Source organism: Rhinatrema bivittatum, chromosome 2 (assembly GCF_901001135.1).
Source record: "Rhinatrema bivittatum chromosome 2, aRhiBiv1.1, whole genome shotgun sequence".
Taxonomy (NCBI): domain Eukaryota; kingdom Metazoa; phylum Chordata; class Amphibia; order Gymnophiona; family Rhinatrematidae; genus Rhinatrema; species Rhinatrema bivittatum.
In genome coordinates, this window is record NC_042616.1 from 724,261,511 (window position 1) to 724,278,781 (window position 17,271).

At 44.2% G+C, this 17,271-nt stretch overlaps 1 protein-coding gene across 1 annotated transcript in view; it reads right to left on the reverse strand.

The window, feature by feature from the left end:
• Positions 1 to 17,271, reverse strand: part of UBR5 (ubiquitin protein ligase E3 component n-recognin 5) — a 672,040-nt gene that overhangs the window by 130,922 nt on the left and 523,847 nt on the right. Inside the window, 2 exon segments of the mRNA XM_029591836.1 lie at positions 7,384 to 7,457; positions 16,964 to 17,194. Coding sequence (XP_029447696.1) covers positions 7,384 to 7,457; positions 16,964 to 17,194 — 305 coding nt within the window.

Here is a 17,271-nt window from a genome sequence, read left to right on the forward strand (position 1 = left end):
TCTGCCACAACTTTGAGATAACCGCACAGTCCCACCACATATGGTAAAAAGATCCTCTTTCCCCACAGCCCCTCCAGCATCTATCGGAAGTAGTAGGGTAGATTTTATGCAGCTTAGAGGGGGTATAATGCCATCTATAAAGAAGCTTGTAGCTATTTTCCATAAACGAGGCCGAGATTACTCCCTTGCCGCCAGAGGCAAAGATGTTGTCCCAAAAATCCTCACCCTGGGGAGCCCCAAGATCGATCTCCCAGGAGGTAATAAAGGAGGGCTTTGTATGCATGCCCTGTATGAGTAGTCTATAAATTTTGGACATTAAGCTTGTAACTTTATCAGCGGACCTGCAGAAATTCTCAAATAGAGAGATCGGTTTCATCAAGTCCGGCGAAATATTGGAGGCTCGGGCATAGCTAGTTAACTGCAGATAGCGATATATTTCACCCTGTGGCAAATCATGTCTGGATTGCAAGGTTGAAAACTCCACCCACGAAGAATTCTCCCAGAGGTGACCATAGTTATATACACCCTTATCTAGCCAACCCTGGTACACCTGGTGAGCCTTTCCCTCCAGAAAAGTTCTGGAGTAAAAGGGAGAGAAGAGGATAGATCCTGTCTTATCCCCCACGACCAAAGGCTTCCATTGATGCCAAAGTTGTAGAGTACATTGTATGGGAGTAGGTAAACCCTCCAATTTAGGGCACAGGCGGCTAGGTTGCCATAGCAAGTTAGTCAATAGAAAGGGCCCCATCAATTCCTGCTCTAAAGTAATCCAGGGTTTGCGTGTGTTTATTCTGTGCCAATCTACTACCGCTCGAAGTTGAGCAGCCACATAATATCGTGTGAGGTTGGGTACTGCGAGGCCCCCCTTTACCTTTGGTTGATACAGAACCTTTTGAGCCACTCTCGGTTGCTTCCCCTGCCACAGAAACTTCATGATCCTGCGCTGCCACTTCAGGAGTGTCACAGCGGGGATCATACAAGGGATTGTTTGGAATAAGTAGCTTATCCTAGGCAGTAGATTCATTTTGAAGGTGGCTATACGGCCCAACCAGGAGATATGGTAACGGTTCCATTCTTCCATCTCCCGATATAATTTTGTAAGAAGAGGTGGATAATTGAGGCTGAAAATATCCTTGCGTGCCCCTATATAGATACCAAGGTATTTAATTTTGTCTTTCGCCCACCTAAAGGCAAAGCGAGCTTTCAGGTCTCGGACATGTGCCTCCTGTAGAGTAATGTTTAAAATTTCAGTTTTGTCCCAATTAATTGAATACCCGGACACTTGGCTGTAAGATTTGATGATATCTACCACGGTTGGCAAAGATCTCACAGGGTCAGTTAAGGTCAGGATGACATCATCGGCAAACATGGCCAATTTGGAGGAGTATGCGAGGTGAATATTTTTGATGGGAGGTTGCAGAGCAAATGGTAGGGGGGCGATCTTGGAGGATAGGTTGGGTAAGAAGACTGATGATTTTGTTTTGGAAAAACAATGCGAGTTCTTCTGCTTTGGATTGAGCTTGGTTGCTGGGAAATTCTGGGAGGGCGACTTGAGTGAGGCTAGATACATAGGCAAATAGGGCTTTAGCGTCAAAGACCATGTTATGAATTTTGGACGAATAGAAATCCCTTTTTGATTTGGAGGACTTGTACAGGTGTAGCGTAAATTTGTAGGCGGAGAGCGTGCTGGCGCATGGTGTTTTACGCCACTTGGCTTCTTTCTGTCTTAAACTTTGTTTAAGCCTTCTCAGATCGTTGGTGAACCAGGGTTGTCTTTTAGAGGCATTTGAGTGGGATGTTTTTATTGCTAGAGGACAGAGCTTGTTGGCTATGGATTCAGTGATGACATTCCAAGAACTGAGAGCAGTGTTAGGGTCGGTGAGGTCTATGGAGGGAAGGTGTAGAACCAAGTGATTGTTGAGGTCTTCAGAGGAGCATGATCTCCTGTAAGGAAAGGAAGGTGAGGGTATATGAGGGGCGCTGGTTTGTTCCAGTGAGAAAGAAGTTGAGATCAGGGAGTGATCTGACCAGGGTACCTTCTTACTCTTCAGTAGGGATGTCGACTTTATGCCTTTGTTGACAAAGATCAGGTCCAGAGTATGACCCGCTTTATGTGTAGGTTTGTTGACTATTTGTGTGAATCCCATTGCTGAGAGAGCTAGGAGAAGGGTTTGACAGCTGGTAGAGAGTGAAGGATTGTCCATGTGCAGATTGAAGTCTCCTAAGATTATTGCTGGGGCATCCAGGTTGAGGAGCGTTGTGGTTATTTCAACGATAGGGGAGGCATCAGTTTCTAGGAGGCCCGGGGGGGGGCATAGACGAGTAGAATTTGTAGTTGGTGTGATGTGAAGAAGCCGATTTCGAGTTTGGTATCTGAGTGGACAGGATGGTGAGAGAATCTAAGGTCTTTTTTGGTTGCCAGGAGAATTCCACCTCCCCTCTTTTTCAGTCTAGGAAGGGAGAAAATGTCATAGGTTTGCGTCGGTAGTTGGTTTATTATTGCAGTATCTGAGGGTTTCAGCCAAGTTTCGGTTATTGCGCAAATATCCGGCTTAGCATCCGTGAGATAGTCATTGAAGATTAGAGATTTCTTGGTTAGTGACTGCTCATTGAATAGAGATAGGGTGAATAGGGTGAGGCCTAGGAGCGGAGTAATCGGTGCAACCATGATAGGTGTAAGGGGGTTTAAGTTGCGATGTTGTGCTTGTCTGGTTGGAATTCTTTTCTGTGATAGGCAGTGCTGTAGAATTGAGCTGGAGAGGGGGAAGGTGAGGCTGTGGTCAAGCTGAGGTGGAGATGTTGGTAGGAATGTGAGGAGTGACGTGGTAGCGGTCTGGTGAAGACCCTAGTAGGTAGATTGAGATTAGTAGAAGAGTGGGCCAAATGAGTCAATTAGGGTTAGTGGCTGCGTTCGGAGGAATTGAGGTGAGGACGTACCAAATGGAAGCACTGAACGGTGAGCCTGTGGCAGAGTCTAACGTGTAGAGCTGGATTGAAGTTGGAGTAGGTGTGTGTTGAATCCAGGAAAGACTTGATCAAAGGGAAGATCGTAGGGAAGCAAGGATTAAAGAGGTGAAGTCGGTCGTATTAGTGATAGGGTCTGTCCTCAGGGGCCACACGAAGGGGCGCACAAAGGGGCAGGCTCCTTTGTCACGCTCCTTCGTGCACGCGACGCCGGGATGAGGGCGAAGATTTAAATCCCCGGCGAGGCGGCTAAAGATGAGGTCACCCCAGCGCCTGGAGGCTGATTGGCAGGCTGGGGCACCGCCGAAGATGCAGGTAAGCTGAGACCGGAGCTGAGACTGGAGAGGTGGAGGGCCAGGACGCAGAGCCTCGCAGTCGGCAGGGAGCCCGTTGGGGAGAAGGGTGAAAATCAAAGGCCTTACCCCGACAGACTTTCAGCGCCGATTGCGCAGGCCCGAGCAGCCGCTTCCCACAAGGTCCGTCGAAGAAGAGAGAGACTGAGACCGGAGCTGAGACCGGAGAGGTGCTGAAATTAATAATTTCAGCAACTTGACAAGGAGTACAAAGAGTGCGGGATAGATCCTTGGTAGTATCAGAAGATGAAGTTAGTACTAAAAAGTTAGTGACTAAACATGTAAATCAGAAAGGGTGGGCAATTCCGGTCCTCAAGGGCTGCAAACCAGTTGGGTTTTCAGGATATCCTTAATGAATATGCATGAGAGAGACCTGCATACACACTGCCTCAGTTGTATGCAAATCTATTTCATGCATATTCATTAGGGGTATCCTGAAAACCCGACTGGTTTGCAGCCCTCAAGGACTGGACTTGCCCACCCCTGATTTAGAGGATAGTCCCAAAGATAGACATGATTTTAAATTGAAAAATTTTGCCTTTTTATCAGGACTGGAATCGAAGAATATTCTAAACAAAGTATGGACTATGTATTTTAGTTTAGATCCTTATTCTTCTTGTGGAAAAATCTGTCCCGATTTTGTACTCGATGGGCTGCGAAATGTAATCAATATTTCACTTGGATGGGGGGTGGGGGTGGGGGGTGGAATGTCAACTTGATCTAAAAAGATCTAATTATACCTATTTTAAAGAAACCACATTTAGATGTGAAATCATATGTTAATCACCACCCAGTTGCAAATATTTCATATCTAGCAAAAATTGAGAAACTGGTCATCATTCATCTCTCTGAATTTTTGAAAGATCTGGCAGGGCTAGATTACAATCAAGTAGGTTTTAGATGACTACCTAGAAATGAGGGTGCATATGTATGTGGACAAAGGAGAGAAATGAATGAGTATGTGAGAATAAGCATGTATGTGAGTGAGTGAACATGTGAGTGTGCTAATGTGTGAGAGAAAGTTTGTGTGCATGCTGCTATCACCTCCCCCTAACCCTTGACAATCTCAGGGGGACAGGAATTCAAAAGTTCCTAGGTATGCCTCTGGGGCCATCTGAATTTTCAAGTTCCAAAATGGGGTCACTTTGGATAAAAGTTTGGGAAGCCCTGAAGTAAGCATTTCAATAGACGGCACATTAGAACGTTAGCCATTTTCAGTAATTAATGCTGCCAGCCCTGGCAATCAATACTACATTCATTAGCAGCAAGAAGATATCCTGATTTCAAGTCAGTCAGAATGCTACTGAACAAACATTTACCTGAACCTGGTATACTAGTGAGGAAGCAAGAAGTAAATATTTGATCTCTGGTACCAACTCTAGAAACGATTCTGTTTTTCTGTCTCAACAGTTTCCGCCTGCTCCTGCGCAATCAACATGGTTTCATTATTGCAGTGATTGTCCTGGGCCAGGGCCCATCATTCAAGGCTCCTTTCAGAAGCCTGCAATTATGGACCCTAAATCTGGCTATATGGGATACCTCCCACCTGGGGACTGTGAATAATGCTGCTATATCAGGGCTGGGCAAACTTTTTAGTGCTGGGGCCACATTACAAGTTATCGACCACAAAGAAGGCCGGTGGTCTCCCACTTCAAGCTTCGGGGGGGGGGGGGGGGGTTGCTTCTCCCTTGGAGTTCCTACAACCAAACTCCCAGCACTTGCAGGCATTTCAGTATCCAGCAGGCTAAAACACCATCATTTTAGCACCAAAGGAGCCCCTTCAATCATGGATCTCAGTCTGTAACAAAATCTGCAAGACTTTCAACCCAAGAGGTGCAAGGCATTTTCCTGACCAGCAGAGTACCTCATCTCTGTCACAAATGCAGAACTCAGACAGACTTTCAACAAATAAGAATAAAAAGGCTATAAAATATAAAACAGAAAGGTGCAGACAAAAATGTAAACTGGACACCACTACAGGCCAGTGTAATAAAACATCACCATTTTTCTTAAAACAAAATCAAGAAATAAAAATCAATCATATTAATAAAAATATTTCAAAACAGATGAAGATTATAACATATATTAAGAATAATAAGGTTAAACATTTCCCAAAAATCAATTAAATATCAAACATCCAAAAATTAAAACTAATAAGAATAAACATTTCCCCTCTCCTTACCTATGAACTTTTGATTTCCAGTCACTCTGAGATTATAGTGGATTAGTGCAGGGAAGGTGGAGATAACATACTTTCTCTTTTCTCTCTAATATATACTTCTCACAAACACAAACTCACAAACCCTTCTACCCTCTTTCACTTCCTCCTTCCCCCTCTTCCCTCTCACTCACCTTTCAGTCATTCACCCCTTCCCCTCTCACTCACTCTCAAACTCAATCCACTCCCACTCCCACTCACCCTTTTCCCTTCCCCCTTCCCTCTGTCATTCACCCCTCAAGCCCTTCTGTGTCACTTCCCCTTCACCCCCTTTTTCCTGCTGTCACTCACCCAGCCTCTCAATCCCTTTCCCTCATTCTTACCCCCTTCCCTCTCAGACAGGATCCTTCCTTCCCTCTCACTCAAGCTCCCTTTCTTTCCCTCCCTCCACCTTTGTCAGACTTCCCCCTCCCCCACTCACTCCCTTCATTCGCAGTCACTTTTCCTCACCCATACTGTATATGTTAATTTTTTTATAGCTAGGCAGGCCGGATGAAATTTGGTGATGGGCTGGATTCGGCCCACGGGCCATAATTTACACATCCCTGTTCTACAGCATCCTCTGCCAACCCAGAGAGTGGAAGACCAAACTTGGGGATCAAACTGGGACCCCCTAGAAAACAGTTTCAATTAGATTCTTGGCACAAAGTTTAATTAATTAAAAGAGAATTGGCAGCAAAATTACTTCCATACCAGTAATTATTTAAATGTGTGCTTCAGCTGAATGCTCTACATGTATGTTATACTATAGTAGTTTCACATCATATGATTCCCATAGCGTCTCCCCTTGATGAAGCATATTTTAAGGTTCAAAAAAGCGTATTTGTAATTTTAAAATGTTGATGATTTTATGTAATGTTTTATTTGATTTGTCTTATGTTTTATAAATGTTTTTATTGTGATCTGCACTGAACTCTTGTTATGGAAGTAGTGGAATATAAATTTATGTACATAAATAAATAAATAAATAAGGTGCCATGAGACAAAACAGTATATTCTGTATCGTTTGTGTCTCCCCATCTCCTGGGCTTTTCTTCCCAGCAGATGGCACTGCTTCCACTTACAGCTCAGGTACATTAGTACAGGGGGAAACTTAACTTCACTGCCACCTGCAAACAGGAAATGTTATCTATTGAGATAAAGGAGGCATGTGGGAAGAGAGAGATCACAGGGTGGGTACTGATGGATAGGGAAACAGATAAAAGTGCGTGTGTATGTTGGTGGTGAAGACAGAGGAGGAAGAAATAGGCAAAGAATGGAGAGAGAAAGCAGGAAGAGAAAACTTAGTTCATAACATTTTAGATTATAAACAATGATAATCTTAATCCTTTGTTTTTCATAGTTTAACCTTTAGATTTTTAGTTTTTAGCTTTGTTGAACATTGTGCCATTTCAAATACTTCTGATATGAAATCTGCTACAGTGGTAAATTTGACTTACAGTTTGCCATTTTACAGGAGGGCTGGGCTATGGGGAGATGCAATAACTTCAGTAGGAGGCAAATTATAATTCTAAAAGCTTACACTATACTTGGCTGTGTCCATCTACAAACAAATCTCTTCAGAGTAATAAACTACAGAAAATTACTGCAGCACTTCAGAGAAATACAGAGGAGGAAAATAAATACTGTTATTAAGAAGGTATGAGTACTGAGGATCTAATAAACCTTATATGAAAGGAAAAATGTTCTTATGAAGCTCACAGTATTTTCTTCAAGATCTGCAACAAAAGTATCATTGATCTGTAATTTGTCACCTTTTGCTTTATATTGCATGAACTGAAAAACAAAAGGCTAAATCTAAGAATGCTTTTTCTTGATGTTTATTAAAGCAGTTTGTGCAATACTAACTTTGATTTGTGTCATCATCATTTTCATGTTCCGAATCTTCATTGTCAAGACCAAGTTCCAAGAGATCCCGAGTCCTTTAAGAGAACAATGATATCAACTTGCTTGCAGAAACCAAATGAAATGCCATTCAACTCACAGTCAGCTAAACTTAATAAGAAAACCTTGAGAACTGTTAGAAGGGGCCATCACTTACCTGCATTTTAGCAGACAACAGCAAAGCATACACTCTCATGACATTTCACAGAGCTTTTATGGGGTTTTCTGGAATGTTCTACTCTTCCTTGTAGACCCCTGCCACTTTTCATGAATTAGATTCTCTTGGTTAAAAGACCTAGCCAATTTATTCCAGAATAAAGACAATATGTGGACTACAGAAGGTATATAAGAAAAGGAGTTGTTCACTTTTGATAGCCATTAAAACAAGGTTTACTATATAACAACCACTGCTAAAAAAAAAGATATATTGTGAGTTATAAATTCTGTAAATAAATACTAAAAAATAAAATTTATATAAACAATAGTCTAGAATGCTTGCAAATATTTAGACAAATGAACCTCTGTCAGGGTATAGGCCTTCCACCTCCAAACACTCTGAACTCATCAACATGAAGCGGAGCTTCATGTATTCCTTTCTGGATAGATGTTGATAGACTAGGGTGTTTGGATGTACAAGCTCGGTACCCTACTACTACTTAACATTTCTAAAGCCTGATGGAGCTGCATTTTGCTTAAACATCTGTTCTTGTTCAATCCAGAAAAGTGGGTATTGCATTACTACCAGCCTATGGAGGCAGAGAATAAAAAATGTTCAGGCACTGCTACTTAACCAAGAGTGCCACCTGCAGTTCCTCAGTATTTCAATGTCTCCAGCAAATGGTAGAGGTGCAAACCTGGTCTGAACTTTAGTTAAAAAATATAGATAGGAAAAGAAGAGAAGGAGATAAGAAGTGAAGAATGGTGCTCTCTGAAGTGTTAAGTTCCTTTGCGGGCCACCTCTCGGGTTGAGCAGGGCGAGAGGGGGTGTTGGTAATCCCTAGCCAAGCTCGACCCTTGATTTCCAGGGGAAGGGAAAGCCAGGGGTCCTGGTTCCCTCGCTTCCCCTGACTCCTTATCTTCTCATCAACCGGATCAGCCGGGAGCACCCAGAAGCAGGAAAATATATCATCCTTTATCTCTATGGGTTACTTGTGACTGTCACTTTAAAAAAATAAATACATAAATAAATAAAAGTGTTAGCGCAGGCCATTGTTCAGCTGTGTGGTAAGCTTCCTTGGGAGTGAGAAGGGACATGCGCGGCTCAGCTGCAGCACCCAGGGTTGGGACAGCATCGACAGCAGTGTCGCAGCGTTTTCACTGCGGGCCGCAACAGAATCATGGCACCTCCCGCAGGAAAGTTTGTCGGACCTATGGTGTGAGGCAATTGCGCCTCAATGGGGCCTCATTATATGCTGGCTATGCCTCCAGAGGGGAAGGGGCCTTGGCAGAAGGCTCAGCAGATGGACGCTGCATGCGTTCAGCAGGCCCCGTTCAGGAGGCTGGGGGGGGGGGGGGGTGAAGGAGGTGGCGGCCATGTTGCCTCCATGTGGCAGGAGGCCTGCAATGGATAGGGCGTTCAGAGACTCCCCTCCCCCGCTATCTAACAGTACAGCAAAGGCCTGTAGAGGATAGAGATGTTGCAGGGGAGGCAGGAGAGGAACTGGTGGAAAAGGAAGCCAGTGGTTCTGACTGCTTTTCTGTGGATTTTGTGTTGCCTATCTCGCTAAGAAGGAAGCAGCAAGTAAGGGGTCAGCCACCAAAACGTCTGAGAGGTCCGTTAAGAAGCCTAGAGCTGAGTGGCAGACCAGGTCAGGAGCATTTTTCTCCTGCTGGGCCTGGGACGCCCGTCGGGGATGGAGGAAGACTCCTCGGAAGTTTTAGAGAGAGAGGCTCCACAAGAGGATCGTGAGATGACCTGGGTGGTGATTCCTGTGGGCAGTGACCCTGATGATGAGGCGGCTCCTCTCATGGAAGGGGATGACCCTAGGGTAGTTAGATTGTTCCGTAAAGAGGAGTGGCAGCCTCTCATTCCCCAGGTACTGAAGAGCTGGGGATCAAGGTCACACAGAAGATTGGGACAATGAGGGTGTGAACCCGGTATTGGACAGGCTGCATGGACCGCAAAAGATTTCCCTTTGCCGAAGAAGATGAAGAAGCTGATTGACCGGGAATGCCAGAGGAGATTTTAGAGGTCTGGAAGCTTCCAAAAGGTAGATGAGGAAGTGTCTGAGGTAACCAGGAAGACGACCATTCCCGTGACAAGTTTGTGGCATTAAAGGATGTCAAGGACCGGAAGCAAGAGATTTTGTTGAATATGCTGTCTGAGTTCTCGGCTTTGAGACTTTAAGCTGCAGTCTGTGTGAGCTTAAGGCTGAGAGCTGTTTGTGCTGGGTGCATAAGACACAGGAGAAGACATCAGGGGCCTCTGCTGATTCCAACCAGGAGGCTTGGTTGGAGGCAGGGATGGCCTATGTGGTGGATGCTCTGTACGATACGGTTTGGACATCCTCCAGGAAAATGGTGTCTGCAGTAGCCACTTGGAGACTCCTGTGGTTGCATAATTGGGCGGCGGATGTGTGGTCAAAAGCACAGCTTTGTAATCTCCCCTTCAGAGGAAAGCTGCTGTTCGTGGAAGATCTGAAGAAGCCGATGAAGCATTTGGCCAAATCAATAGGAAATTATTTGCCCGAAGATAAGAAGGTTGGCAAGAAGACCTTTCCACTGTGTTCTCACTTTTGGGAAATGAGGAAGTTTCGCTCCAATAGGAGTTCTTCCGGATCCACACAAAAACAAGGTTCAGGTCCTTTTGAGGGACCTGTAGATCAGCTAGAAAAAGCTCCAGGCAGGGTACCAGAGGAGCTAAGTCTGCCCAATGAAGGCGAGCTGGTCCACTCCTCTCTGGAAGCAGTCGGATTGAGGTTATCCCTTTTTTCACGAAGAGTTGACCAAAGTCACTTTCGATTAGTGGGTTCTGGAAGTGATAAGGGATGGGTATGCCTTAGAATTTTCGCTGCATCAAGCGGGCAGCAGTGCGGGATATGCTATTAAAGCTGCAGCGCCTGCAAGCCATTGTCCAGGTTTCCCTAGGAAAGCAAGGTCAAGGAATATACTCTGTTTATTTTGTGGTTCCCAAGGAGGAAGATTCCTTTTGGCTTATTCTAGATAAGCAGAGGGTCAATGTGTCCTTGCGGGTGCTGCGCTTTAATATAGAGATACTGTGGACGGTGACTGCAGCGGTGCACAAGGGGGAGTTTCTCGCCTCCTTGGATCTAACGGAAGTGTACCTGCACATTCCCATCCGAGCAGACCATCAAAAGTTTCTGCGCTTCACAGTGCTGGGAGAGCATTTTCAGTTTTCAGTGCTTCCTTTTGGGCTGGGGACTGCACTAAGAACTTTCATGAAAGTCATGGTGGTGGTGGCAACGGCCTCAGAAGGGAAGGGATCCTAGTACATCTGTACCTGGACAATTGGCTCATTTGGGTGAAGTCAGAGATGGCGTGTCGCTGTTCCATCCAACAAGTAATGGAACGCCTAAAGTCCCTGGGTTGGGTGATAAACCTGGCAAAGAGCCACCTGGAGACATCTCAGTCACTGGAATATCTGGGGGACTGATTTGATACCTGGTTAGGCAAGGTGTTTCTTACCCCGGAGAGGGTGATCAGGTTGCAGACTCAAGTAGTTTGGATGCTGAATCTGTCGGTTCCCAGATTCTGCGATTATTTACAAGTTCTAGGTTACATAACGTCTACTCTGGAGTTGGTGCCATGGGTCTTTGCCCACATATGACCTCTCCAGAAGGCACTTTTGTCCCATTGAAATCCATTGTCGGAGGAGTTTCAGCTACCGTTGCCACTCGGGGGGGGGGGGGGGAATCCAAATCCAGTCTCTTGTGGTGGCTGTCGCACCCCAATTTGGAGAAAGGAGCGGTTCTGGAGGTCACAGACTGGGTGGTTGTGACCACAGATGCCTACCTCAGTGGTTGGGGAGCAGTATGTTAGGGATAAGAAACCAAAAGTCAGTGGTTGCCAGTAGAGGCGACCTGGTCAATCAACTGTCTGGAAACGAGAGCGGTTCGCAGGACATTACTTGTTTTCCTTCCACTGATTCAGGAGTGTGCAGTGTGCCTGTTCTCGGACAATGGGATGATAGTGGCCTACATCTATCATCAGGGCAGAACAAAGAGTTTTTTAGTGGCTCAGGAGGTTCAGGAGCTTTTTGTCTGGGCAGAAAGACATCTAGCATTACCAGCAGCTTCTCACATGGCAGGAGTGAACAATGTGCAGGCAGATTATCTCAGCAGACAACAGCTGGATCCAGAAGAATGGGAGCTATCAGCATGGACCATGGCCCTCATTCAGCGCAGGTGGGGCGGGCCCCAGTTCAATCTCATGGCAACTCGGTGGAAATGCCAAGGTGATCAGGTTTTTCAGCCACAAGAGGGAATTCGGCTCCGAAGGAACATAAGAACATAAGAAAATGCCATACTGGGTCAGACCAAGGGTCCATCAAGCCCAGCATCCTGTTTCCAACAGTGGCCAATCCAGGCCATAAGATCCTGGCAAGTACCCAAAAACTAAGTCTATTCCATGTAACCATTGCTAATGGCAGTGGCTATTCTCTAAGTGAACTTAATAGCAGGTAATGGACTTCTCCTCCAAGAACTTATCCAATCCTTTTTTAAACACAGCTATACTAACTGCACTAACCACATCCTCTGGCAACAAATTCCAGAGTTTAATTGTGCGTTGAGTGAAAAAGAACTTTCTCCGATTAGTTTTAAATGTGCCCCATACTAACTTCATGGAGTGCCCCCTAGTCTTTCTACTATTCGAAAGTGTAAATAACCGATTCACATCTACCCGTTCTAGACCTCTCATGATTTTAAACACCTCTATCATATCCCCCCTCAGTCGTCTCTTCTCCAAGCTGAAAAGTCCTAACCTCTTTAGTCTTTCCTCATAGGGGAGTTGTTCCATTCCCCTTATCATTTTGGTAGCCCTTCTCTGTACCTTCTCCATCGCAATTATATCTAGTGCAGCCGTGGCCAGTGAGACTTCTGCTGTATGTATTTCCCTTGTGGCTGCTTGTAGGTCGGGTGCTTCGTCGCATTAAACATCATCCAGAAAGAGTGGATCCTAGTGGTGCTGGAATGGTCGTGCCATCCATTGTTTGTGGATCTGGTTCATTTGGCAGTCCCGTCTGAATAAGTCGCTTGCGGGGATTACTACGGCAAGGGCCCATCTTTTCAGAACAGGTGGATCGCTTCTGTCTAGCTGCTGGCTTTTGAGAGGCGGCACTTCTGCTTGAAGGGGTATTCTGAACCGATGATTACTACTCTCCTTCATGTTAGGTAGTCATCTACTACTTTGGCATACAGCCGAGTGTGGTGAGTGTTTGAGTCATAGTGTGGGGTCCATGACATTGATCCTTTGCAGGTGGACATTGCCCAGGTTTTAGCCTTTTTGCAAGTTGGTTTTCAAAGGGTTTAACCTATAATTCTCTCAGAGTGCAGGTAGCAGCCTTAGGCTGTTTCTGAGGGAAGCTTCAAGGGAGGATGCTAGTGTCTATCTGGACATCGTACGGTTTCTTAAAGGAGCAAAACATTTGGGGTCCTCCGGTTTGTAGGATGTGCCCATCTTGGAAACTTAATCTGGTTCTTTGCGTGCTGTGTGGGCCACCTTTTGAACCATTGAGAAGGGCATCTTTGAAGGACCTCACCTTGAAAGCATGGAATGCCGGCGCATGCTCAGAAAATCCGAGAAGGGTTTGATGAGGTTTTCTGAGCATTGAGAAAGCTTTTCCATATTAGGACTATCAGATGCCATCATCCACTTGTGTGGCTAATTATTGCCTTGCTTATTCATAGAGAATACCTTTATACGAACCTCATGGAAGGCATTTGCATCCAATAAGAGACAATGAACTGGTGACTATAGACCAATCCTCCCTCTCAGCTCTGTTGACTAGCTCATGGCTGAGCATGCTCATGAATTTCTAAAGCTGGTTTGATACACCAGCATGCAGTGCAATAGTCTGCCTTAAGTAAGACACTGCAGGCAGATCAGAGTACCTCCTGGGAGAATCGTGTACAGACTGAAGCGCTTCTAGGGGTGCAAGTGAGGCTTTTTACCCCTTTTTTTTGTAGGTTTTAAGAGGTGTAAACAGACAAAGGATTTTAACATTTAGGGGCCGAAAGAGTTTTGCTCCAGTTTTACTGCACTGCAAAAAAATCTTTTTCTGGTGTTTTCCACACAAACATTGAATAGTCAAATTTTTTAAAATCTAGGAACCATCCCAAAAACTTAGGAGCTAGCAACTCAGGCATCTCTCACCCATTATCCCCCTGCCTGCTGTCCCCCATCAAAGTTTAAGAGTAGGGTGGGAGGTTTCTTCTCCAAAGTCTGCTGCAGTTCCTTTAGGGCCTGATTTACTAAGGCTGTTTTCCTATTCTGTGTAAGGGGAAAGAAAGCTTAGTTAACTAGGCCGTTACTGCTAGAAGCTGCCATTCTTTCCCTCCCAAAAGTGCTGTCAGCAGCACGCTGGCACCCCTCCGACAGGTGAAACAAAACTGCAATCGCCTCAGGCACAGCTATCACCATGGTTCAAGTCCTAACCATTCTCTCTTTCAATCCCCCAAACTATCCCTAGGCAGTCTCCCTTTCTATCAAACTCCTGTCCCCAGCATCTCTCTTCTTCCCCATCAGTCTCCTTCTCTCAACTCCCATCATCATCCACAGCAGTTTCATGCTCTCAACTTCCCACTCACCCCCAACAGTACTGATCTCTCAACATTTCCTCCATATACTATTTATTTATAAAGCACTACTAGTCATACACAGCACTGTACAGATACACAAGATAGAGTCCCTATTCTATGGAGCTTACAATCTATTGACAACAAACATACATGATAAGCAAGTATATTTATTTAGAGAAGTGGTTAGGAGTTAAAAGCAACCTTAAAAATATGAGCTTTTAGACTGGATTTGAATGAGGCCAAAGAGGAAGCATGTTGCACTGACACAGGCAGCCAGCACCGAGTCAGGGGCTGGTGGTGGTGGTGGTGGTGAAGGGCACAGATAAGTATTGCTTGTTCGACTGAACAGTAGTGGCAATCATGGCTTCTGCTCTGGCCTCTACCAGCTCCCTATTCTGGACAATCACATCTTTCAACAAACTGTTCACCTATTGATGTTTAAATTTCCCAAGGCAACTCCTTAAGAGTTGCAGTCTATGCTGTTCAGTCATTTCATATCCAAGCATGTGGTATACAAATTCATGAAGTATATAAATGTTTAGATAAAAATTTTTCTAAGACGATTATGAATATATGTGAAAGGACATATATGTGAATGGACAGTAGCCAAAGTTGAAGCCTTGACAATTAGTGCTACTGCTCATAAGTTTCAAACATGTGCAAATTCAATCCCTTTGTGTGTCCCTTAGGACAGTAAGAGAGTTTTGAACCATATGCAGAAGTATATGGGAAGCCAATGTAGTGACTTGAGAAAAAGGGTTACATGGCCAAAGCAATATAAGATAAGCCGTGCAGCCGAATTCTGAATAGATTGCAGTGGACTTGTCTCCAGCAGTCTCCTTCTCTCAACTCCACCTCATCCCCAACAGTATCAACTCCCCACTCTACCATCTCTCAGCCCGCTTCAGTCACACAACTCAGGTAAGCCAATCAGCCTTAGCCACCCCTCCTGCTAGCCAGCCATCCTCACAAGTCATCTTCTCTACTCCTACTCAGTGGGCTTGCTGCACCTCCCAGACTCCAGCGAGCCACACCTCCCCCTCCCTCACCTTGTCTGCTGCAACTGCAACAGATGCTCCCTCAGCTGGCACTGCAGAGACCCCAATGAGTGTGAGACACATAGTGCAGGAGTCATGCTAGTCATATGTGACTTAAGCCCGCAGGACTAGAGTGGATGTTGCTGTACTGCATGGCTCAAAACTTACAGAAAGTTGCATGGTGCAACCATAGAGATCTCCTGTTGCGGCAGTTGCAGCACAACAATCAGCAATGCCATGGCAAAATGTCTAGTCATCATGGTATTCTGGTGCCTGAGATTTGTTGAGCCCTGTGCTAGAACACTAATTGATAAATCTGGAGTGATTCTTATACTGAAGCAAAACTGGAGTGAACATTTGATATATTTACCCCTTCTCTTGTTTAGTACACAAAAATAAAAAATGTATGTTTTTTTACAATTCTAGAATGTACAATTAAATTCAATATCATTCTTTGTAATCCAAAGAGAGGATTCCACATTTACTCCCTTTTGTTCTGACCTGCTCTTTTTGTTTTGGTCCTGGGAGAGTGTGCTAATTTCCAAAAACTAGTCAAGAAACTGTATTTATTGACCTTTATTTCTGCATATCTATCCCCTAGAAATATAACTTTACAGTATAACTGTATTCGACCTTAATGCAACGTTACTACAATTCAGGCGTCTCAAAGGTGCTAACCTGCTACAAATAGCCTTGCCTATTTTCTAACATTCCTTGATGGTTACAAAGAAAAAAAATTGCTAAAATATAAAATCCTTAAACATAAAAACGCAGAATGTTTTTCTGTTAATTAATAATGTAAGCCCGTTTGGCTCTTTAGTAGGGAGAATCTCTTTTTTTAATCTAAAATGTTATCACTTTTCTACTGTCTTGTCCTTATAAGTTCCTTCATTCATTTCAATGAGAGATTAAGAGTATATTATTCTCTGATCAATTCTACCTTTAAAAGCTTTCAAATGTTGACATGTATGTAGTAATGACATTAGCCCACCCAAAAGAAAACAAGATGACAACTAGAAAAACAAAAATGTAAATCACTGGAACCCAGCTACAATGATTGCTGAAGACAGTCTATTTTTCTTCATTCTTCTTTACATGAGAGGTTTAAGCCATTCCTTTTTTCAGAAGGAAAAAACAGTCAGCCCGCAATTATATAACTGTGTATGTAACTCACAAGGAACATGAAAAGGATGTCTTGTGGGAGTGTTGCAAAACTCTGGAAGCACTGACCAGTAATTCCCTATGTCATGTATATGAGGCCTTGCTATAGCAGGTGTGAGTCAAGGGAAATCTACACAGCATACTTCTCCTTGGAGAGTGTTACATGTTCACTAAAGGGGTAATTTTCAAACAACCCACATAAGAACATCAGCAAAATCATGCATAAGTTACACCAATTTTCAAAGCAGACTTGCGTGCAATTAGTCCACTTAAAAATTATCCCACTAAATTTACCCACACACAATCATACTTGCTATTATGTATGTGGAAAATATTAAGGAAAATTTGAATGAATACTTGTGAAAAATCCAAAGAAATCGCAGAAGTGCAAACCCCTCCCCAACACTGCTCCAGCAACACCACCTCCTATCAGTCTGGGTAAAAGTAGGTGCAAACAGGACATATATAAGGAAATTTACCTGTATAATGGCTAGGCAATTTTGTAAAAAGCCATTTCTGCAGGCAAAATGCTGTTTTCCCGCAAGAAATGTCTTTGAAAATTACCTTCCCTATAATTGATTCATTTACCTTTTTCGTTCCAGCTGAGGTGCGTCCAGTGTTGTCTGTTGATTCATTGCCTTAATCCAGTAAATGAGAGCCTGGAAAACATATGCTACGTGTTTCAATGAGCAAACATCCAAAACTGGAAGAACATCCGAATGCTCATCATTGTGAGAACGCATCAACGAGAGCGCATAGTTTAAGAAATCACCCCGTGCTGACATCATTCCCTGCCGGGCGCTGAGCAAAGTGGCACGTCTGCAGAAAAAAAATATTCATGTAAATGTCTCCTGGTACATAGAGCAATAGCTTTTCAGAGTTCTCATCCAACTATA